Source organism: Neoarius graeffei, chromosome 1 (genome assembly GCF_027579695.1).
Source record: "Neoarius graeffei isolate fNeoGra1 chromosome 1, fNeoGra1.pri, whole genome shotgun sequence".
Classification (NCBI taxonomy): Eukaryota; Metazoa; Chordata; class Actinopteri; order Siluriformes; family Ariidae; genus Neoarius; species Neoarius graeffei.
This window is the reverse complement of record NC_083569.1, coordinates 35,480,459-35,504,208: the sequence shown is the minus strand read 5'-3', so window position 1 is coordinate 35,504,208 and position 23,750 is coordinate 35,480,459. Positions and strand designations below refer to the sequence as shown.

Below are 23,750 nucleotides of genomic sequence, written 5' to 3'. Positions count from 1 at the left end.
TTGATCTTGGTTTCATCTGTCCAAAGAATGTTCTTCCAGAACTGTGCTGGCTTTTTTAGATGTTTTTTATCAAAGTCCAATCTAGCCTTTTTATTCTTGAGGCTTACGAGTGGCTTGCACCGTGTAGTGAACCCTCTGTATTTACTTTCATACAGTCTTCTCTTTATGGTAGATTTGGATATTGATACGCCTACCTCCTGGAGAGTGTTGTTCACTTGGTTGGCTGTTGTGAAGGGGTTTCTCTTCACCATGGAAATTATTCTGCAATCATCCACCACTGTTGTCTTCTGTGGGCGTCCAGGTCTTTTTGCATTGATGAGTTCACCAGTGCTTTCTTTCTTTCTCAGGATGTACCAAACTGTAGATTTTGCCACTCCTAATATTGTAGCAATTTCTCGGATGGGTTTTTTTCTGTTTTCGCAGCTTAAGGATGGCTTGTTTCACCTGCATGGAGAGCTCCTTTGACTGCATGTTTTCTTCACAGCAAAATCTTCCAAATGCAAGCACCACACCTCAAATCAACTCCAGGCCTTTTATCTGCTTAATTGAGAATGACATAACGAAGGAATTGCCCACATTTGCCCATGAAATAGCCTTTGAGTCAATTGTCCAATTACTTTTGGTCCCTTTAAAAACAGGGTGGCACATGTTAAGGAGCTGAAACTCCTAAACCCTTCATCCAATTTTAATGTGGATACCCTCAAATGAAAGTTGAAAGTCTGGACTTTATGTCCATGTCCATTATATAACTATAACCTGAATATGTTTCAGTTAACAGGTAAAAAAACAAAATTTGTGTCAGTGTCCAAATATATATGGACCTAACTGTATGCTCTCAAATACTAATACTTTTAATAGCAATGCTCTAACAACATGAAAAGAAAATACATGTATCAGTCAAATAACAAACACTGAAATACAAAAATACACAATATACTTTTTGAATCCTGTAACCGGGGGGAGAGAGAGAGAGATAGCTGGTGGTGCTTATGAGACACACGCACACCACAGAGCGTGAACTCAAACTTGACGACGCGAAAGCTGAGAGTCCGGGATGGACCCGTTCCTTCTGAGTTGTTTTGGTTTTGTTGGGTTTTTGAAAGTGTGTTGAAAAGTGCAGACTGAATAAACGCAGGCCTGGAGCTCAGCTAAAATTCAGCCTGTCTCCTGAGCATGCCTCCACTCCCTCACATATCAGGTTCTGCATGTGTAAACACATTGCTTACAGAGGCTAGCTAATAAATGTCACTGTTTGAAATGTTTCTCTCTAAGATTAGCTTGTATCTGCTAGCTGAGCGTGTTATGTCAAATGATGCTTAGCTTGCACTCTCGGTTATTAAATTTGTGTGAGAGGACTTATATATTGTGCAAGTGGCAGTTAATACCTGTGTGTGTGAAAAAAAACATAACTTGCTTGTGGGCATGTTTTATCACGCTCGCAACATGTAAAACTGATGGCAGAGGATGCCAGTGAGCTTACTTAGACAGCAAACTTGAGACACTGGGATTTCTTAATAAACATATGCAAGTAATATATTTGTTCTGTTAACACAAAAGGCCTGTCTAATATGACCTCTATCACCTTTGTCAATGAAATCGCATTTACCTGCACTTGAGGTTCACAAACCTGCTGGCTAGGGTCCCGTAAAATACGGAATCGTCCTTTATTTGGCAGTTAAATCTTGTGTCCCGTATTGAACCGATACGGGACGCAATTTGTTCCGTATTTTCATAAATGTCCAATACACATGTCTGTCGCACACATATCAACACTAAATCTAACAATAATGAACAAAATAAAACAGGAAATACTCCGTTGCGGGATCTACCCAGGACACAAACCCCTCCCCTCTGTGTCACGCTCTGTGCGTCTGTGCCTGGCTGCTTGCATCACTGCGTGTGGCGCTGTCACGGTTGCCTAGAGACAGACAACACAAACCGGCGCTGCTCAAAAACCCCGGGCCTTTTAAAAATGTTTGCTGCACCCAGGACTCCACCACTTCCTCAAAAGCGTAAATGCTTACAAAAATACAGACGTGAGTGGGAAGAGGCACATCCTTGGCTGGACAGCGTGAGTGGAGACAACTACAGAGCAAACTGTAAAGTCTGTCGGCGAGTGTTTTCAGTGGCGTATGGTATATTATAATAGTAACAAATAAATACATATATACATACATACATACATACATACATTTCTGGGCGGCACGGTGGTGTAGTGGTTAGCGCTGTCGCCTCACAGCAAGAAGGTCCGGGTTCGAGCCCCGTGGCCGGCGAGGGCCTTTCTGTGCGGAGTTTGCATGTTCTCCCCGTGTCCGCGTGGGTTTCCTCCGGGTGCTCCGGTTTCCCCCACAGTCCAAAGACATGCAGGTTAGGTTAACTGGTAACTCTAAATTGACCGTAGGTGTGAATGGTTGTCTGTGTCTATGTGTCAGCCCTGTGATGACCTGGCGACTTGTCCAGGGTGTACCCCGCCTTTCACCCGTAGTCAGCTGGGATAGGCTCCAGCTTGCCTGCGACCCTGTAGAACAGGATAAAGTGGCTAGAGATGATGAGATGAGACATACATTTCCTTGATTAAAAATTGTTATTTTATTAGTGTGTTATGTTATTAGCTTTCTTGATCACCCCTTTACTAAAAACACCTACAAAATAAAACATACCACTGCTGCGGGCACCCCACCCCATGGGAGTCGTGCCCGTGGTGGTCATGGCCCCAAGGAGCCGTGGTGGGTGTCCCTTATTTTCATTTCTGAATGGTGGCAACCCTACTGCTGGCATATGCGGCACATTCCTGGTCACTGCTCATTGAAGCTGCGTGTGTAGTGAATTCTTTAGGTTCATTGGTTAGCTGCATAACTCAGAATAAAGGCACCTTATTGACTCTTAGTCAGCATCATTTCAGACTGATACTGATAAGGTTATTAAGCACAATTATCTGTTGATTTTCTCGTGGTTACTGATATATCGGTCAGGACACAGACTAATTCTACACTGTGATGCCCCTTGACCCCATAGGTCACTGTGCTTTGCAGAATTTGAACATATGCTGCCTTCACATGCTATTTGGAAGGTCCTACAGTGTCTTGCAAAAGTATTGATGCCCCTTAGTGTTTGTCCTGTTTTGTCACGTGATGAGCTGGAATTAAAATTGATTTTTGGGGAGTTAGCACCATTTGATTTACACAACATGCCTACCACTTTAAACGTGCAAATTTTTTGTTTGTTTGTTTGTCTTTTTTATTGCAACACAATAAGATGAAAAGACAGAAATCTGAAGTGTGCATAGGTATTCACCCCCAAAGTCAATACTTTGTAGAGCCACCTTTTGCTGCAATTACAATTGCAAGTCTCTTGGGGTATGTCTCTATTAGCTTAGCACATCTAGCCACTGGGATTTTTGCCCATTCCTCAAAGCAAAACTGCTCCAACTCCTTCAAGTTAGATGGGTTGCATTGGTGTACAGCAATCTTCAAGTTATGTTACAGATTCTCAAATGGATTGAGGTCTGGACTTTGTTTAGGCCATTCCAAGACATTTAAATGTTTCCCTTTAAACCACTCTAGTGTAGCTTTAGCAGTATGTTTAGGGTCATTGTCCTGCTGGAATGTGAACCTTCATCCCAGTCTCTAACCTCTGGCCGACTCAACCAGGTTTTCCTCCAGAATTGCCCTGTATTTTGTGCCGTCCATCTTTCCTTCAATCCTGACCAACTTTCCTGTCCCTGCAGATGAAAACATTCCCACGGCATGATGTTGCCACCACCATGCTTCACTGTAGGAATGGTGTTCTCAAGATGATGGGAAGTGTTGGGTTTGTGCCGCACATGGCGTTTCCCATGATGGCGAAGAAGTTCAATTTCAGTCTCATCTGACCAGAGAATCTTCTTCCATGTGTTTGTGGAGTTTGCTTTATGCTGTTGGGCAAACTCCAAACATGTTTTCTTATTTTTTTCTTTAAGCAATGGCTTTTTTTCTGGCCACTCTTCCATAAAGCCCCACTCTGTGGAGTGTATGGCTTAAAGTTGTCCTATGGACAGATACTCCCATCTTTGTTATGGATCTTTGCAGCTCCTTCATTGTTATCTTTATTGTTGTTGTTGCATCTCCAGAGAAACCAGAGAAATGGATAATTTTGCAGTGGTCTCTTAATTTCTCCATACACACACACACACATACATACATACATACATATATATATATATATATATATATATATATATATATATATATATATATATATATATATAAAATCCATTTCTCTGGTTTTACTATTTATAGGTATGTGTCTGAGGAACATTTTTGTTTTATTCCTCAAACTACTGACAACATTTCCCCCAAATTCCACATAAGCATGTCACTTGGAGCATTTAATTGCATAAAATGACAACTGGTCAAACGAACAAAAAAGGTGAAGTGTTTTCAGACCTTGAATAATGCAGAGAAATCAAGATCATGTTCAATTTTACACAATACAAATGTTTGAACTTAGAATGAGTTCAGAAATCAGTATTTGGTGGAATAACCCTGAAATTTAATCACAGATTTCATGCATCTTGGCATACTCTCCACCAGTGTTTCATATTGCTCTTGGTTGACTTTATGCCACTCCTGGTGCAAAAATTCAGTCAGCAAGAGGATAGTGATGGCCACAGCAGTGGCTTTTATCCTTTTCCTCATTAAAGTGATACTGACACGAACAGGTCTCTTCGGTGTCATTTTATAGTTTTTAACACAAACTTTCCATTTTCAATGTAAACACAAGGTGTGGAGATGAAAAACTCAACAATATAAAACATTTAAACCTCTTATCACGAAGCGATGCCTGGAATTCCCTTCTCTTCCACTGAGAATGGCCCAAACTGGAAATTATGTAGATCGGTGAACACCTGCCTGGAAGGTGCGCAGACAGAACATGTTTTCATGGCAGAACATGAGCTGTGAGCTATGAGCTGTGTCCGAAATCACTCATTCACTACTCCCTACTCACTGTCTAGGGAATTCTATATAGAGGACTATATAGTGAGCTCACTGGTAAAATGAAAAAAACACTTTCGGGCACAACTCCACTGTGCCGTTATTTACGTCATTACTGTTGCACATTTATAAAATGTGCCAGATCAGTCAGCTGGTGGGTTTTCAAAATAATAAATACATGCATGTATTTTTTGAGAAAAATACTTATTATACTGAGCGTATTTCCCACATTAATAAATACAAAGTACTTTGTGTCTGCTGCATCTTTCAGTTCTTTTAAATCAAGGCTGAATACTTTCTTCTTTGCCGCTACCTATGCGTCCACTATGCAGGGTGTAATAATTCTCACAATATATTCAGACAGCACTACAAAATGGTGAACTCACTCTATAGTTGTAGGTGCAATAGGCTTATCAAATCAGTCTCATGTAAACAGGGATCAGTCTCATAAATTCATTAATCATTAATTCAAGTGTCTAATAGTTTATAGCTAAACTATTAAAATCAATGGAATAACTTAGTGGTGATGCTGCTATAGTTTTAGTGAGTATTGTAGCTCTAATGTAATACGTTTACTCTAGATCTATAACATTCATATAACAACCAAATGGGCGAAGGCCATTAGAATACTTGGTTGGCAGAGGTTGGCACTCAGTGAATGCTGTAGCAATAGACAGGACACAGTTTATTCCAAAGGTACCATTTATTGAAATAGCTGACATGAATTAGCGAACTAATACTGATCAGATATAGCAACAATAGCAGCCAAGAAATAATTTAATATAAATGGTGATACAATGTATACAGGTAATAATCAGTAGTGTATTGAGCAATAGTCAGGAGTAAGTAGAATAATAACCAGTAGTAAACAAAGTAAGAAATCAGCAGTGAATATGATGATAACTAAGGCACTAATGGTGATCAGAAGTAATAGGCTATATGCAAGTTTACAGTGTAGGGGCGAGTGGATGTTAAAATGTGAGAGGGAAATCACGTGTGTGTGTGTGTGTGTGTGTGTGTGTGTGTGTGTGTGTGTGTGTGTGTGTGTGAGAGAGTGTGTGTGTGTGTGTGTGTGTGTGTGTGTGAGTGTAGGCGTGTGCGTGCGTGTACGCAGCTGCACACTAACGAGATGAGGAGGAGCTAGGGAGAGAGGGCATGTGCAGTCGCACGACAAGGAGGAGGGGAGTGAGGCTGTGTGCACGTGCGAGTGGGATAGGTGTGATATGTGAATAGAATGAATGAACCCTTTATTATCACTGTACCATTGAAATTGACCATCAACCTGTCCTTACAGAGGGGGAGTACAGGACAGGAAGGCAGGGAAAAAAGAAAGTTACAGAGAACATGAGGAAAGGAGAGGAGAAAAAAACAACCCCCACCCTATGCTCCTGTGAGGAGTACAGTGTGGGAACATTAAAAAAACCTCAGCACATAAGCACAAAAAAACCACCACAAGTACACTTTACAACATGAAAACCACATAAGCACAAAATAACACAAGTACACATTACACGGGACTTGGGGGGGAAGGGGGGAAAGGGGGCACGATCAGGGTGGGGGGTAAAGGGGGAGGGGAGGAGCTAGAGGTAACCCAGCGCAAGCAAGCAGCCGTCTGCTCCTGCAGCCATGAGGGCGCTGGTCACGCACCCGCTTGTCACACTGGGGGTGAAAGCAGCGACCACGGGAAGTGGGGGAAGGAATACGAGAGAGTCTAACAGCAGTGTTCTCCAGGGGAATTGTTGTCCCAGCAACGGCCTTGGCCAAGGCCAGTGCTGGCTAGGGAGCCGAAATAGATAAGATTGGAATTTGTTTGGTCTTAGCGAGCAGACGCATTCTTTTGCACGCCTATGCTGTATGTCCACTATGTCCATCTTGGTCTCCAAAACGATCTAATTTCCATTGCAAAGCCGAAAGCTTCTCCATGATCTTATCCACGTTGCGGTTCAAGTTCTGAATAGCCACAGTCTGAGTGCCGACAGCTCTGCCCACCACTTCAATCATGTCGGGCAGCTTTATGGGGCTTTGAACAGCTGTCACCATTTTCTGATTTCCTCGATAAACCAGGGCAATACCTAATCCAATCAGCAAAAGTCCTGTAATCATGGTTCCGAATAGGTAGATGTCTTCAATGTCCTCCACAGAAAGAACCACCAGGCACACGACCTGTCACTTCTCCCATGCATCCATTGTGTAGCTGGCTGCAAATGTTCCAGCAGGACAGGCTGGTTCCCCCGAACCCAGGCTTCTCGTCGAGAAGATTGTGTCAATTGCATGAAGAGACCAGTTTATCAATTTCATGGTTTTTAGTTCAGACAGCAATGCGGAGAGAGTCTCTCAAAAATATAGACACTAGACAGACGAGACAGCAGAAGCAGGAAAGATAAGGGAAGGGAGAGGGAGAGAATGCGACCGCCTTCTGCGAGAGCACGGAGAGAAAAAAATGCAAGAAAATAATGCGCGAGCCTTTGTGCTAGGCCTCGCCTAAAAGGGGATGGGCAAAAAGGAAAGTGCACGATAGAGAGACAAAGGATCTGTAGCTTAAAACTAGTCCAGCTAGGCCTTAAACCCCAAACTTCTACTCAACCCTTAGCTACTCCTGAAATCCCAATGTTGAGGGGTGTAGTGCGATGGAGGGAGTTAAAAAGAGAGCGAGAGAGAATGCATGCACTATCTAACTAAATACAGATAGTAAACAAAGCAAATTAAACAACATGCGGTCTAAGATCAACTTTCATGTGAATCAAAATGCGTACATTTAAACCATGAATGAATTCAAATAAACAACACTCTTCACATTAACTAGCCACGACTAAGACTAACAATTGCCCAGATGCCAGCCTTACTTGAGATCGCTCTTGCTTGGTGACTGAAAGTGTGCTGTCTGTTACTGAAGACAGCACGGAGCGCAGGTCCAGGGAGAAAACAGTTCTGTTCCTTTTACTTTTACAGCTCGTCGGCTGAAGATCTTCAGTGTCCTGTTGGTCATCCGATGATTATAGTTCATCAACATTGAGAATGGGAAAAGGGATCTGGTTACCTTTTCTCTTTGAAATACTGCGTGGGCTGCAGTAACTAACCGGTTCAGTTATTATTACAACTCTGTGAAGGTCACATACATTGAACTTTGGCTAAAGGTCTGGTATTAATAGCTCATTCTTTGTTCTTGTCCTTCTGTAGCACCGATGCACAAGGTCTCTCTTTCACGAGTGGGATCCACTGCCAGAGAGAGGGAATTTTGATTCCGCCGCAAGTTTAAAGCACAGTCGTGACGTCACTGTATTTGGTATCTGGTTTCATCTCTGTGTCTAATGCCATTACAGGGAGTCAGAAGAATGGGCGGAGATAGAACATGGCATCGAGTACAGGGATTGGTGTGTTCAATGCTGAATAGTGAAAGGGAGAAGATGGTTCATAAATGATTACTATGGCTACGTCATGGCAGTCCATCCCTACACAGAACGTGGCATTGAGTACAGGGATTTTTGTGTTCAATGCTGTACAGTGGAAGGGAGAAGATGGTTCATAAAGTGAAGCAGGGAATTGGTTACTATGGCTATGGCATGGCAGCCCCCCCAACATAGTCCACTATATAGTGAGTGATTTCGGACACAGCACATGTCTTGTATGATGGGGATGAAGAGGAGTTAGTTGGGGAAGAGGAGGAGAGGGAGAATGTAGAGCTCGGGATAGAGCCCTACCGGTTTGAGCCATACCAGGACTGTCACATTGACGACCACAATGAGGTGAGTGACTGCCACTCAGATCTCGGCAAGCTGACAAGTGGACATAATGGAGGGATGATTGTAACAGACCGCCTGTTTTTGTTTACATTAGTAATTACCAATACTAGCTGTTAGAATCTTTTACTGACGTGATTATTAGCATAATAGTAATTCCCGTCAGTAAGTTATAACTCTGGCCAAAATAAAATAATTGTTCCAATTCAGCAATTACCTACTGAATATGACCACTCAAAAGCACAGTATAGCACAGAGATGTGTTGCTTAGTGTGTCAAGTGGGCGAAGTATTCTGTCAGGAATGGGTGGGAGATGGATGTAAGTGCAGAAGATAGTTTATTATTAAGAAAAGTGAAAATGGGCAAACAATCCGAATCAGTGAGCATAAATCAAGAAATGGTGAAACAGGCAATAGGTCGAGCAAGGCACAAACAGACAATCAAAGGCTAGGCAGGAAACAAACGCGAGAAACAGGAAATCAAGGATCAGAAACCAAGAGAAGCAAACAGGAACTAAGGCTCAGTAATGTGTTAGCAACACAATACTGTGCAATCTGTGTGACATAGTGTAGAAAACTGTTGTGGAAGGTAGTCACTAGACTGCAGCCAGTGTACCAGAATAGTGCTAGTGTAGATCTACTCTACTTATTTTATTACCTGAAGGCTCATCATCAGACACCAGTTAGGTATTGCTGCCTGTCTGCCAGAAAGCTCTCCATTCATCTCAGTTGGTGCATAGAGCACCCCTCTTGACATCCTCCAATGTCAACCCTCTTGCATTTGTAGCATTCTTGATGTTGTCCATCCACCTCTTCCTAGGTCTCTTTGTCTTAGGGTGCCACTCAAGCCACCTTGCTGGGGTCCTGGTGGTATCCATTCTCTTGACATGGCCATGCCAACATAGCTGGCTCTGCTCAAAGATCTTCAACGCACTCTGGACCCCGAGCTGTTCCCTGATGTAATAATTTCTCAGCCGATTGCGTTTGGTCACTCCTCTAATAAGTCTCAGCACTCTAATCTCCGCAGCCTGAATGGAACTCTTAGTCCTTGTGGTCAGCAACCATGCCTCGCAGCCGTAGAGCAGAATGGGACTTAAGATGGAGGTGTACAAGGCCACCTTCACATCTACCTGAAGGCTAAAATAAAATCATTTTCCAGTTATCTCAGAGTACCTACCCACTGTTCAAGCCTGGGCTTGTCATTGTTTTCAAGCATTTTCAACACTCTGCAGTAATGGAGTATGTGGAAAATAGAGTGCACCATCTGGCTGCCAGTTTGCTTTATTTTCACAGAGTCATAGAGCAGAGTGAAATTATTTAGGTGTTAGTATTAATTTGAAACATTTTCATCATTGTAAAGTACTACAAAGGAATACTGCATTAATACCATAATATATCTAAATAAACTGCCATGTTATTAAGTGACTGGGCTTGTCTGTATTCCATTGGTGGTGATGGAAAATGATGTTTAGAAGTCCTGGTTTCAGACGCTGTGCTTCCACTTCCGGTTTTTGGAGATTCCCTGATCTACGTCACAACAAGGCACCGCAGTTCCCATCTGCTCAATCATGCCACTTTGGTGGGGTTTTTTTTTGTTTGTTTTTGTTGTTTTTTAAAACTTTTTTATTCTCAAAAGCTTATTATTCACAATCGCATTGGGGGTGAACATTATCATAACTATCTTTATTTTCATGGAGTCATAAGGAAGAGTGAATTTATTTAAGGCTCACTCACAACCCGCTGTAAGTGTTTTGGACATGCAAGGGTCACAGGGTTTGGTAGCTCGCAGCCGTGCCACAGGGTCGCAGTGAACCCAGGGGAAAGTTTGGGGGAGGAGTATGGTCAAAGTACTTGTCAAGTAAAGGTTGCACGCCTGACTTCCTCAAGGCATGGGAAAAATTGCGCTGTTAGCCCATGGAAAGCGTATGTCTGACGCACGTGATCAGTGCGTGTTCAGTGAGTGTAGAGTTCGTGTGACTTGCATTTTACCAGTTTCCTGCACTAGGAGTATGGGCCACACTTGTGAAGCATGTGTGATGCATGTGATTAGAACGTTACTGTAACGTTTCTATCGAAGGGCGGAGCACAGAGGACGGCAGGACAGAGGTCAGGTTTGTAAACAGGGGTTTTATTGCCACATTTTTCAGTGAACAACTCGCAATTCACACAGGCACACACACACGACCGGCGTCTGGTTCGGGGATGAGCTCCTCTGCTCTATGTTCTCCCTCCTTAAGTAGGGCGCGGTCACTGGGAAGACACACACAAACACAGGTTAATTGACATCAGGTGTAGTGATTCTGCCACTTACCTTCCCTGACTCCGCCCTCCTGTAACAGACTGGTGCTTGACCACGCCCCCGCTGCCAGATACCCCCACCGCCCGACTCAGGCCGGGCGGCTGTCCGGCCTGCAGCCGACCCCCCCGATGGGAAAGGAAGTCCGCCATGACCATCTGCGCCCCCGGCCTGTGGACCACCTTGAAATTAAAGGGTTGGAGTGCCAGATACCAATGGGTGATCTGCGTATTGGCATCCTTCATGCGGTGGAGCCACTGGAGGGGCACGTGGTCCGAACAGAGGGTGAAAGGGTGCCCCAGCAGGTAGTAACGGAGGGCGAGGACCGCCCACTTGATTGCCAAGCACTCTTTTTCCATTGCGCTGTAGCACCCCTCATGCACCGACAGCTTCCTACTGATGTATAGGACTGGGTGGTCCTCCCCCTCCACCTCCTGGGACAAAACAGCCCCCAGCCCTCTGTCCGACGCATCCATCTGTAACATAAAGGGGAGAGAAAAGTCAGGGGAGTGTAAAAGTGGCCCCCCACACAGTGCGGCCTTTACCTCAGAAAAAGCCTGCTGGCATTGCTCCGTCCACTGGACCGGATCTGTTGCCCCCTTTTTAGTGAGATCAGTCAGCGGGCTGGTGACGTCCGAATAATTAGGTATAAACCTACGATAATAGCCAGCCAGCCCCAGAAACCGTCTCACCCATTTTTGGTCTTGGGCCTCGGGCAGGCCGCAATTGTTGTGGTCTTGTTAATTTGGGGACGCACCTGCCCGTTGCCCAAGTGGAAGCCCAGATACTGTACTTCCACCTGCCCAATCGCACACTTCTTTGGGTTGGCTGTGAGACCCGCTCGCCTCAGCGACCTAAGGACGGCCCTCAGATGTTCGAGATGCCTCGGCCAGTCATTATTATAGATGATAATGTCGTTGAGGTAGGCGGTCGCATAGGTGGCGTGGGGGCAGAGGACCCTGTCCATCAGCCGCTGAAACGTAGCGGGTGCCCCAAACAGCCCAAACGGAAGTGTGACGAATTGGTGTAAACCAAATGGTGTGGAAAAGGCCGTTTTTTCTCGGGATACTGGAGTCAAAGGGATCTGCCAATATCCCTTCTTTAAATCCAGTGTCGAATAAAAGCGAGCAGTGCCTAGTCGATTGAGCAACTCATCAATCTGAGGCATTGGGTACGCGTCGAATTTAGACACCGCGTTGACTTTTCTATAGTCCACACAGAACCGGACCGACCCGTCGGCCTTGGGTACCAAGACCACCGGGCTGCTCCAGTCACTGTGGGACTCCTCGACGATGCCCATTTCGAGCATGGCCTCGAGTTCTTCCCGAACCACTTTTTTCTTGTGTTCGGGTAGCCTGTAAGGGCGGCTACGCACTACCACCCCCGGGGGCGTCTCAATGTGGTGCTCTATGAGGTTGGTGCGGCTGGGCAGGGGCGAGAACACATCCGAAAACTTGGTCTGCAACTGGGCAACCTCCGCGAGTTGGGTCGGGGAGAGGTGGTCTCCACAGGGGACTGGAGGGGTATGCGATGTCAATGCGCCTTTTTGAACCTCCGGCCCCAGCTCCGCCTTCTCCGGAACCACCAACACCAACGCTACGGGGACCTCCTCGTTCCAGAGTTTGAGTAGATTGAGGTGGTAAATCTGTAGCGCCCCACCCCTGTCCGTTCGCCTCACCTCATAGTCGACGTCCCCGACTCGCCGTGTGACCTCAAAGGGTCCTTGGCACTTGGCGACTAATTTAGAGCTCGATGTGGGCAACAGTACGAGTACTTTATCTCCCGGTGCGAACTCTCTAAGGCGCGTACCCTTGTCGTACAGGCGGGCTTGCCGTTCTTGGGCCTGCCGCAAATTATCCTGGGTTAGGTGCGTGAGTGTGTGGAGTTTTGTGCGCAGGTCAATAACGTATTGAATTTCGTTTTTACTTGGTGAAGGTCCCTCCTCCCAATTTTCCTGCAGCACATCTAAAATGCCACGCGGCTTACGCCCATATAATAATTCAAACGGGGAGAACCCCGTGGAGGCTTGGGGGACCTCTCGCACTGCAAATAACAAGGGTTCGAGCCATTTATCCCAGTTACGTGTGTCCTCACTTACGAATTTTTTAATTATGTTCTTGAGGGTGCGATTAAACTGTTCAACTAAACCGTCCGTTTGTGGGTGATACACTCTGGTGCGGATCGGCTTAATCCCTAATAACCCATACAGTTCATTCAGTGTTTGTGACATAAACGAGGTGCCTTGATCAGTCAGAATCTCTTTCGGGATTCCAACTCGGGAGATGACGTGGAAGAGTGCTTCCGTAATACTGCATGCTGAGATATTGCGAAGAGGCACTGCTTCCAGGTATCGCATTGCATAGTCCACCAGGACTAAAATAAAGCAATACCCTCATGTTGACCGATCTAATGGCCCGACGAGATCCATCCCAATTCTTTCGAACGGGGTCTCGATTAACAGTAGAGGGCGCAAAGGCACTTTTGGAATGGCCGCTGGATTTACTAACTGGCATTCGCGGCACGCCGTACATCACCTACGGACATCGCCGCGAATCCCTGGCCAATAGAATCGGGCCATTATTCGGGCTAGTTTTCTTCAGCTGAACACAGATAAAACAGAAGTAATTCTATTTGGAAAAAAAGATGAAAGACTCAAGATTACCACTATTCTTGACACAAAAGGGATGAAAACTAAAGAAATGGTTAAAAATCTTGGTGTTTTCATTGACAGGGAGCTAAACTTTGACAGTCACATGAAAGCAATCACTAAAACGGCATTTTATCACCTAAAAAACATTTCCAAACTAAGAGGACTTATGTCAAAAAAATTATCTGGAAAAACTAATACATGCCTTCATCTCTAGTAGGGTTGATTACTGCAATGGCCTTTTCACAGGCGTGCCAAAAAAGACCATCAAACGACTTCAGCTGGTTCAAAATGCAGCGGCTAGGGTTCTCACACGAACAAAAAGAACAGAGCGCATTACTCCAATTCTAAGGTCCCTTCACTGGCTTCCAGTAAGCTACAGAATTGATTTTAAAGTATTGCTGCTGGTATACAAATCTCTAAATGGTACAGGGCCCAATTACCTCTCTGATATGTTGCAGCGGCCTAACCCAATCAGATCTACCAGATCAAAACAGAAAAATTTACTATTAAAACCAGTTGTTAAAACAAAGTATGGTGAAGCAGCTTTTAGCTACTATGCAGTACAGCTATGGAACCAACTGCCAGAGGACATTAAAAATGCTCCTGCTGTTGGCAGTTTTAAATCTAGGTTAAAGACCAAGCTGTTTTCTGATGCTTTCTGTTAAATAATTAATATTGTCTTCTTTTTTTATAATTTTTACTTTCTCTGCATGTTTTAAATTTACTTTAATTTTAACACCTATTCTATTTTATTCTTTATTCTATTCTGCTGGTTTCTTTTTTTTCTCCTCCTATTTCTACTTCATTTTATTATTTTATTTCTACTATTGTTTAATTCTTATTTTGTTTTAATTCTTTTAATTTTTTTAATTAATTGTTTTAGAATAAAAATAAAATTATTTTATGTAATTTTATTTCTCTATTGTTTACTGTTTTTGTTTTTACTTCTGTAAAGCACATTGAACTGCCATTGTGTATGAAATGTGCTATATAAATAAACTTGCCTTGCCTTGCTAGTGTCTTATCCTGCCCTAGGTGTCCAGCCATGGGATTAAAGTGAGCCGCCTGGAATACCAATTCCCGGCGGCTCTTCAGAATTAAAAGCTGCGTGACTCGCTCTTTAGTTTGAGTGTCCTGTGTCACTCAGTATAATCTATCCTTCATAATCGCGAAGTAGGGGAAGGACGGGGTGGCGTTCGGCTGGAGCGTTTGACCATTGATTACTCTCACTTGGTCAAACGCATGCCGCAGAGTCTCGTCTCGCGACTGCTCTAATGGAAAATCCGCAAGGGATTCCCCAGCAGAGAGAGGAGGGGCCGGCGGCTCCTCACTCTGACGCGGAGATGACGTAGACGGCTCTGCGACAGCTGCTCCCGCCAAAGCGACACCAGGACCTCCCCCTGTTAAATGGCAGGACCCACTCTTCACTAAGTGTGTCATTAAATCCCAAAATCCCGGCCAATCAGTCCCCAAAATTATAGAGTGGGTACGGCGAGGATTAACCGCCGCCTTCACTATAAATTTTTCCCCTCGGAAAAAAAGGTGGACCAACACCAAAGGGTAGCTGTGAATGTCCCCGTGCACACACAACACCTTCACCCCCTGTGCTCCCCCCAATGCCTCGTTTTGCACCAGGCTTTGGTGAATTGAGGTCTGATTACAACCAGAATCCACCAACGCCTGATATGTATCCCCTTGAATACTCACTGGTATGCGATACGCTCCGGCCTGATCGAGGGTGGCTCCTGGTGCGTCGCGGATCCGAACCACTGCGCCCACCTCCATTACCGTGCACTGTTGTTGGAGGTGGCCCGGCTCCCCGCAGCGCCAGCAAACCGGCCCGGGCTTCCTCTCCGCATCGGTATTCTGGGGCTCACTCACCTGAGGGGGGGAGAGACAGAAGGGAGAAACAGGAGGGCACTGTGGGTGTGGCGGGCCGGCACAGGTGGCGCCGGCCCCCGCCTCTGCGGTGGGGGAATGGGGCGAGGACGAGACACAGGAGGAGAGAGAGAGAGAGAGAAGAGGAGAGGAGAGAAGAGGCTGTCTGCTGTCCTGCCGCCGGGACAGCCGCCATATAGTCCTCCGCCAGCTCGATTGCCTGATCCAGCAACACCGGGCGGTGGCACTGGACCCACTCTGCGGTTCCTGCTGGCAAGCGTGCGACGAATTGCTCCAGTACCACCTGGTCGATGATCCCCTCGGCGTTGCGGTTGTCGGCCCTCAACCACCGCCAGCAGGCATTCCGGAGTCGCTGGCTAAACGCGAACGGCTGGCCGACTTCCTCCAAGCGCAAAGCACGGAAGCGCTGATGCTGCTGCTCAGGGGTGCGCCCCACACATAGGAGGACGGCCCGGCGGAGGTCCGTGTAGGCCAGCCGGCGGTCGGCGGGGAGCTGTAGCTGCACCTCTCCCATTAGCAGGGGGAGGAGGCGCGCCGCGCGCTACTCCATCAGCTACCCCGAGGTCTCCGCGACTTGCTCAAAGAGCGTGATGAATGCCTCGGGGTCGTCCTGCGGGCCCATCTTTGTTAGGGTGAGGGGGGATGGGCCCGTGGTGGGAGCGTTGGTGGACCCCGCCGATGCGAGGAGGTGCCGGAAAGCCTGACGATTTTCTTGCTGGGCCAGCACCAGGGCCTCGAACCACTGTTCCTGCTCCTTTCGTAGGGTGACTAGCGCCTGGTGCTGGCTTTGCTGGGCCATGGCGAGGGTGTGGACCAGTTCGGCAAACGGGGAGGACTCCATGGGGCTGTTCGGCTGCTGCACTCCAGTCCTGGGTTTCGGCACCACTGTAACGTTTCTATCGAAGGGCGGAGCACAGAGGATGGCAGGACAGAGGTCAGGTTTGTAAACAGGGGTTTTATTGCCACACTTTAAAGTGAACAACTCGTAATTCACATAGACACACACACACGACCGGCGTCTGGCTTGGGGATGAGCTCCTCTGCTCTCCGCTCTCCCTCCTTAAGTAGGGCGCGGTCACTGGGAAGACACACACAAACACAGGTTAATTGACATCAGGTGTAGTGATTCTGCCACTTACCTTCCCTGACTCCGCCCTCCTGTCACAGACCGGCGCTTGACCATGCCCCCGCTGCCACAGTTACAATCACTCATAACTTACATGTGACGCAAGACAGGAGTGGGTATAAAACCAGTGTGTCTGCAGCATTCTGCATCTGTCTTTCAACTGAAGAACTTTGGATATTTTGTGGGAAAAATTTTAAAAAAATTAAGTTTAAAGTTTAGAAAATGGGACCCAAGAAGCAGCGAGCAAAAGTGAAGTAATCCTGCCTGAAACAGCAGAGGGGGAGGAGGAGGAAGAATTTGATGATGATGGTAGCAGCACTGGCAAGCCCTGCACAGACAGGGAGAAGTATGCCTTCAAGCTGGCCGAAGGCACAGCACCCTGCCAGAGGTATTTTCACAGGTAAATACACATGCTTTAAACATTCATTTCAGATCTATATGCTTATGTAATTAATATTATATATGCTGATTTTCATGTTTGTTTCAGCTAATGACGCCCAGAAGTGAGGACATTGCAATCCCATCATCGCTGTCAGGCCACTGTGCCATGCTCAGTGATGAGGACAAGGACATCCCGACACCCCGTCCCACCACTCAGCAGGAGTAGGAGCAGGACAGTAGCTCAGAGTCAGAGTCAAAGTGTGTTTCAGTGCTCAAATTGTTGGGCTATTTAGTTGGGATTTTTTACAATGTAATAAAATGCCTTATTCCCTTATACTCCATGTTTTATTATTTGATGTTTGCATGGTAAATGAACATATACTCAAATAAAAACAGCAAATGAGGTGGTCTTCTTCCCTTCTACAATGCTACATGCTACATGATTGGTTCCTTGGTTTCTCCCCAGTATATATACCCAGAGTCTTGCCCCTCGTGTTGCGTGCACTGCATACAGGTCGTGTGCACTGTGCGCACGCCACACACAGGGGTAGAAAGTGAGATGTACTTCTATCTTGTGGGCTGCACAAATAACAAGTGTGGAATACTTGTGTAGTACTCCTAAGGCACATCACTCGTACAATGACCGTACGTCACTCGTGCGTCTTACTGTCATCGCAAAAAGCCTCTACTAGCCATGCTGATGACTTGGTTCAGATGTACAAAAGGAGTACGGGTCCTGTATGTAGTGAATGTTTTCTTGATTTGTCGTAAGACCCGTAGAATTTGCATGCGCAGGACCAAAAGTCTCCACGGCCAGTCTGCGACCTTCTACAGTACTGAACACATGCAAGTGTCATGCAAGTCTCAAGCACGGTTTTGCCAAATTTTTTACCGTAGACCACCCATAGTAGCACGTACGGTGGGTTGTGAGTGTGGCTTTAGGTGTCTGCATTACTTTAAGATTTGGCTCAGATGATCACCTAATCAGTACCTCATTAAGTAAAATGACGGATGCTTGTGTTGGAATTCCAGCAAAGAGACTGGAATGAAATGGCTGCCATAAATAGAGATGCTGGTTTAAGAAAAAAATTGAAGTGGTCTCTTAACCTTTTCCAGAGCTGTTTATATGTATCATCATCTTTCAGCTGCTCCCGTTCTTTCAGGGTTGCCACAGTGGAGCTGTTCTGCATATTTGATTTGGCATAGGTTTTACATCAGATATTCTTCCTGACACATTACCTACACACTACCTGGGCTTGGGACCAGCACTAAGTATGCACTGTCTTGCAAAACCCCATTGGTTTGGTATTTTATCTAATCTGCATGTCTTTGAACTGTGTGGGAAAACTGGAGCACCCAGTGGAAACCCACACAGACACAGGGTGAACATACAAACTCCATACAGAAAGGCCCATGTCAGCTGAGAGGTTCGAACCCGGAACCTTCTTGCTATGAGATGACAGTGCTAACACTACACCATAATATGATATAATATGGTGGTTGACAGCCAGCCAAAAAAGAATGCACTTTTTAAAGACCACTATTTTTTTATGGTACAAAAAAGATCAAACCTTAGAGTGAGAAATGCAGGGCAGTTGGAGATTCTTAAACAAGACTGTTAAAGACAATATTTTAAGAATAAGATTCTATAAAATTTATTTATACATAAACGATGGTTCTTATGTATCATGAGGAAAAATCCAAAACTGGGAATTTTGGGGGAAAAGAGAACTTGGGCATGAGGTCATGATACTTGTAATAACAGTTCTTGTTTGGTCATTATATCATTGTGCATCAATGACTTTTTGGATTTGCAGTGGAATGTCATGGCTTTCCACCAAACAGATTACAGGTTGGCGTCGATCTTTGCTAATTGGATTACAGGCTGCCACACTGCTACCGTAGCATCTGATGTTTTGTTTGACTTTAATAGGGATCCTTCATAAAGCGCTGTCCTGTCTCCTCTAATTTTAAGTCTCCTTTAACTCCTGTGTATAGTGTTACCTAATTTTCTCCACCATAAAGTTGTAAGCTGCTCATTTGGCTAATGCACACTGACAGATTGGAAGGAAATTAAATTAGAGAAAACTGATTAGCTGTTGACTCTGGGGCTGTAAGCGGACACTGTGTTGGGATGGGTTTTCTCCCGTAGCATTTGTTGTATATAATCACTAGTGCATAGGAAGGACTTTAGGGAAGGCAGAGAGTTTCTTTTTTAATCTGATGAAGCTGCATTACAGATATCTGCATAAGAAGGTTCTATAATACCAAGGTGCAAAGGGTTTCAGTGCATGAAATTCTGTATTGTATTGGCAATGTTACATCGCTTTGCTCTATAAACAGTGCTTGTATTGGCAGCATCACAGGTTCCTCCAGGGAAGATGAAGGTAGAAATTTTGATGGTGCTTCTGTATCAGGTTTCAGAAGTAAGATTTATAACCACCATTGGGGAATTTTATTATGAGCTATAATGTAATATCCATCCAAATGAGACTTCCTAAAAACCAAGTGTTTATGAACCAATGATATGTTTCTGCATAATATCAATTTATTTCTGCTTAATTATTTTTTTAAATCATGGTTTATTAATAAAATCCTTGTGAAGTATTGGAGCAGTCATGTATAACTCACATCTAGTCAATATGAGCACAATGCAGGGGCATCATGGCTCAGGTGGATAAAGCGCCATACCATAAATCCAGGGACCCAGGTTTGATTCTGACCTGAGGTCATTTCCCGATCTCTCTCCCACTCATTTCCTGTCTCTACACTGTCCTATCCAATAAAGGTGAAAAAAGCCCAAAAAAAAATCTTAAAAAAAAAATGCACACAGTTTAAGGCTTGACTTTGTAATAGGGGAAAAAAACTCACTTTTTGATTTCTGTGAATGCTCCCTCAGATTTTTCTTGTTTAGATTTATATTTTTCTTATAAAGCTTATAAGATTTATATTTTTTCTTGTTTTTGTTCAGTAGTGGTTATCAACAATGCTTCAAGCAATTATGCTTTGTGTGTTAGGAAGAATGAAATTATGGCATGAATGTATTGTAACTCTAGATCAATATTCTCTTGATGTGTGAAAATTTAATAAATCACCCAAATAACACCAGGAGGGAATAATTCCATCAAAGTTGGCCAGAGTGACTACATAATTAAAAAAAAAAAATAAATTACAGTGTCTTTCCAAATAGCAAATGACTTGCATGGTATGTTGAGATGTAAACTGTGCACACTGTGTTGATGTGTGAGGTCATAGCACAGTTAGCAGCCAGAAAAGTAAAAAAAAAAAAAAGCAGTGTCCATCAAAAAAAAAAAAAAAAGTGTTCATTAGCTTTCATGGAGTCTGTTCAGTTTTACTGGCAGTCCTGAAGCACACAGTAGGCATATAATGGTTCACCCAATTCACTGTTTGATTTGTTTTATGACATTGGGTTCACAGTTCCCTTTTCCCCTTGATATTTAAAAAAAGGAGAAAATTTTATTACCAAAAAGTAACATTTATTTTCTATTCTTTATCAACTTCAATATTACTTTTGTTAAATTTAACAGAAAAGAAAACAAAAACATGACTTTTGTTTCATTTTCTCAACCAACAATAATTATATTTTTACATTTGTAAAAGTTTGAGTAAAATATAATAACCTGTTAACTAAAAGTATTCATTTTATTAAAAATGAAAAAGTTAATAGCAAATAGGCCTTTTCTTCATAAACTTTTATGAACATTTGTACCTGCATTTGCTTCTCTTTTCTTTAGTTATAATAAAATAATTCTGATTTCTTGTTAAATCTATTTGTACTGTCAATCGCACAACAGCTCTTTTGCATTTTACATCTGTTTTTCAGTATGTTTTTGTGGCATTAGTGCTGTATTACTTCCACCTATGGTGAAGTCATGTGCATTCCTGTTTTTGTATGTTATCATGTCCTCTGCTGTCTAAACAATGCAATTACAGCTAGGAAAAACAAAGATTACGCAGCCTGATAATCACGATTATTTTTTTTCTAATTGATTTGAATAGTCATAAATTTATATCATGATTTGTCACACAATGTATTGTTTCATGTCTAGTACACAGTAATTGTTTAAACTTTTGTTTTTGAAGCTGTGTTTATGCAAAGTTGTGCTTCTATCATGAAACCTAAGAAACATCAGTTGGCTCCAGCTAATTGGAAAACTTTATCTTATGTTTTCAGGGATGGTGGGGGAAAATGTGCATCACAAATTCTCTTTATTCTTGAGCCCCTCAACCATCCATTCTCCCCATGTTCTCTCTCGCCCGGTGTATAATCGGTCATGTTCTTAACTTTATATCATGCACAAACAGGAAACTAGCTTAATGACTTTGAAAGCATGAAGGAATTTTAAACAAAACAAAATAAATTATGGTAGTTTCACGATTTTTCCCATGCGCATGCAAATGCACCATGAGTGACCTTCATTAAGGTGCTATTCATTATCGCCCTTGACTAGGTAAGTAGGCAAACAACTTATGCAAATTGAGTGTACTCTTGCTGTTCTAGCTCAGTGTAAAAGAGAAGTGATTAAGGTGCTTCTCTTTAAGCATGGCTTTCTGCCGTTCTTTGAATTGGGATCTTGGTAGTTTCCAACATAGCATCCCTAATTGCTGCCTTTCCCATATCTAGAGTGGATTTCAGTTTATGGAATAATTTGGGTGCTTTATCAGCTGATTAGCTTATCCTAAGCTTGGCATCTTTTACATACTTTCTCCTTTTTCTTATTCTTCTCACACTTTCTGATCTCTCTCCTTACTGTCTGTTTGCCATCGTCTTCCCTTTTGTCTGTTTTTCCTCTCTTTGGCCTTGATTTTACTCTTCTGTTATTCATCCCTTCCATCTGTCTCTCCTGCTTTTCATATTTGTCAATTTCTCACACCTCATCCTACCTCCTGTACATTTTACCTACTCATTTTGAATTTTTTAAATTCTTTATTCCTTGTCCCTCTGTCTCCCATTTTCTCACTTTCACTTCTCCCTGTCTCTCATTATCTGTTGCTCACTCCTCCAATTTTCTCTCTCTCTCCATTTCTGTCCTACTCTTCTTCCTATCTTTTCACATCTACTCCCACACCCTACCTCTAACTCAACTCTGGCATTTTTCCCACTTTTTTCCACTGTCTCTTCCTCTCCCTGTCCATTTCTCCCTTTCCCTCTCTTGCATGGTCTATCTCTCTGTCCTTTTTGCAGGGTGGGATGATTGCTCTGCTGCTTTCAATCTTGTGCTTGGTGCTGATCCTGTACACGCGGAAGCGCTGGTGTAAGAGGCGTCGCGTGCCTCAGCCCCAGAAGAGCGCGAGCGCCGAGGCAGCTAATGAGATTCACTACATTCCATCTGTGCTGCTGGGTGGGCAGGCGCGTGAGAGCTTGAGGAACTCCCGGTGCCAGGGTGCCAACGCCAGCGGCACTCTCAGTATCCGTGAGACGCCCATCCTCGATGGTTACGAGTATGACATTGGTGAGCTGCGCCAGCACCTGCAGCGTGAATGCATGAATGGTGGTGAGGACTTCGCCAGCCAGGTGACACGCACACTTGATTCGCTTCACGGCTGTAATGACAAGGCCAACGTGGATCTCACCCCCGGTGCGTTCTAGGCTCAAACCACTTAGCAATGCCCTTGTCTTTTTAAGATGGGTGGAGGTAGTAACTGTAATGACACTGTTTGTTGTATTTCAACCCTCTAAGATATTCTTATGTCTCATATATTATTTAAAAATGGGAAGAGCTAGAAAACCTTGGGCAAGAGCTGCTCCTCTAAGTCTGGATAAACATTCAACTGATCAGAGATCTATGCTCAAACTTGTGTACACACACACACACACACACACACACACACACACACACACACCATGGAACAAGTGTTTTATTTTACCTTCCTGATTTAAGTTTACTCTGGCCACAAGATATCAGTTTAACCCCTTTAAACACAAGGTAAAATGCTATGGAACTTCATGCTATGGAGCTTCACGTGTACAATTGTACATGTTATGTTCGAAGGGGTTAAGATAATGAAATCATAATCCATGTGCAATTTGTAACTGAAAATAAAAGTATGCCCAAGTATTTGTGAAACATTCTGTGTTGTAAGAAAATTACTAATGTTCTAAAGAAGATATGGCTGTGATTTAATGGACAATCTGACAGCTCAGTTTAAGTAGGTGCAGCACAGATGTTTCTCATCTCATTCTCATCTCATTATCTCTAGCCGCTTTATCCTGTTCTACAGGGTCGCAGGCAAGCTGGAGCCCATCCCAGCTGACTACGGGTGAAAGGCAGGGTACACCCCAGACAAGTCGCCAGGTCATCGCAGGGCTGACACATAGACACAGACAACCATTCACACTCACGGTCAATTTAGAATCACCAGTTAACCTAACCTGCATGTCTTTGGGGGAAACCGGAGCACCCGGAGGAAACCCACGCGGACAACATGCAAACTCTGCACAGAAAGGCCCTCGCCGGCCACGGGGCTCTAACCCGGACCTTCTTGTTGTGAGGCGACAGCGCTAACCACTACACCACCGTGCCGCCCACAGATGTTTCTATTACTTGAAATTAAAGTATATTTTGGTACGTGTTAAGAAATATTAAAGGGATCCTCCAGCGAATTTACTCTTAAACTTATGTTTAGTTAAAATATTTGCAGATTTCAACAGTCAAACATTCATTTTC

General features: G+C 44.1%; 1 protein-coding gene across 1 annotated transcript in view; it reads left to right on the top strand.

Moving 5' to 3' along the window:
* astn1 (astrotactin 1) overlaps window positions 1-23,750 on the top strand; it is a 1,125,762-nt gene that overhangs the window by 279,192 nt on the left and 822,820 nt on the right. Inside the window, exon 3 of the mRNA XM_060931185.1 lies at window positions 22,268-22,661. Coding sequence (XP_060787168.1) covers window positions 22,268-22,661 — 394 coding nt within the window. The remainder of the gene's footprint in view (window positions 1-22,267; window positions 22,662-23,750) is intronic.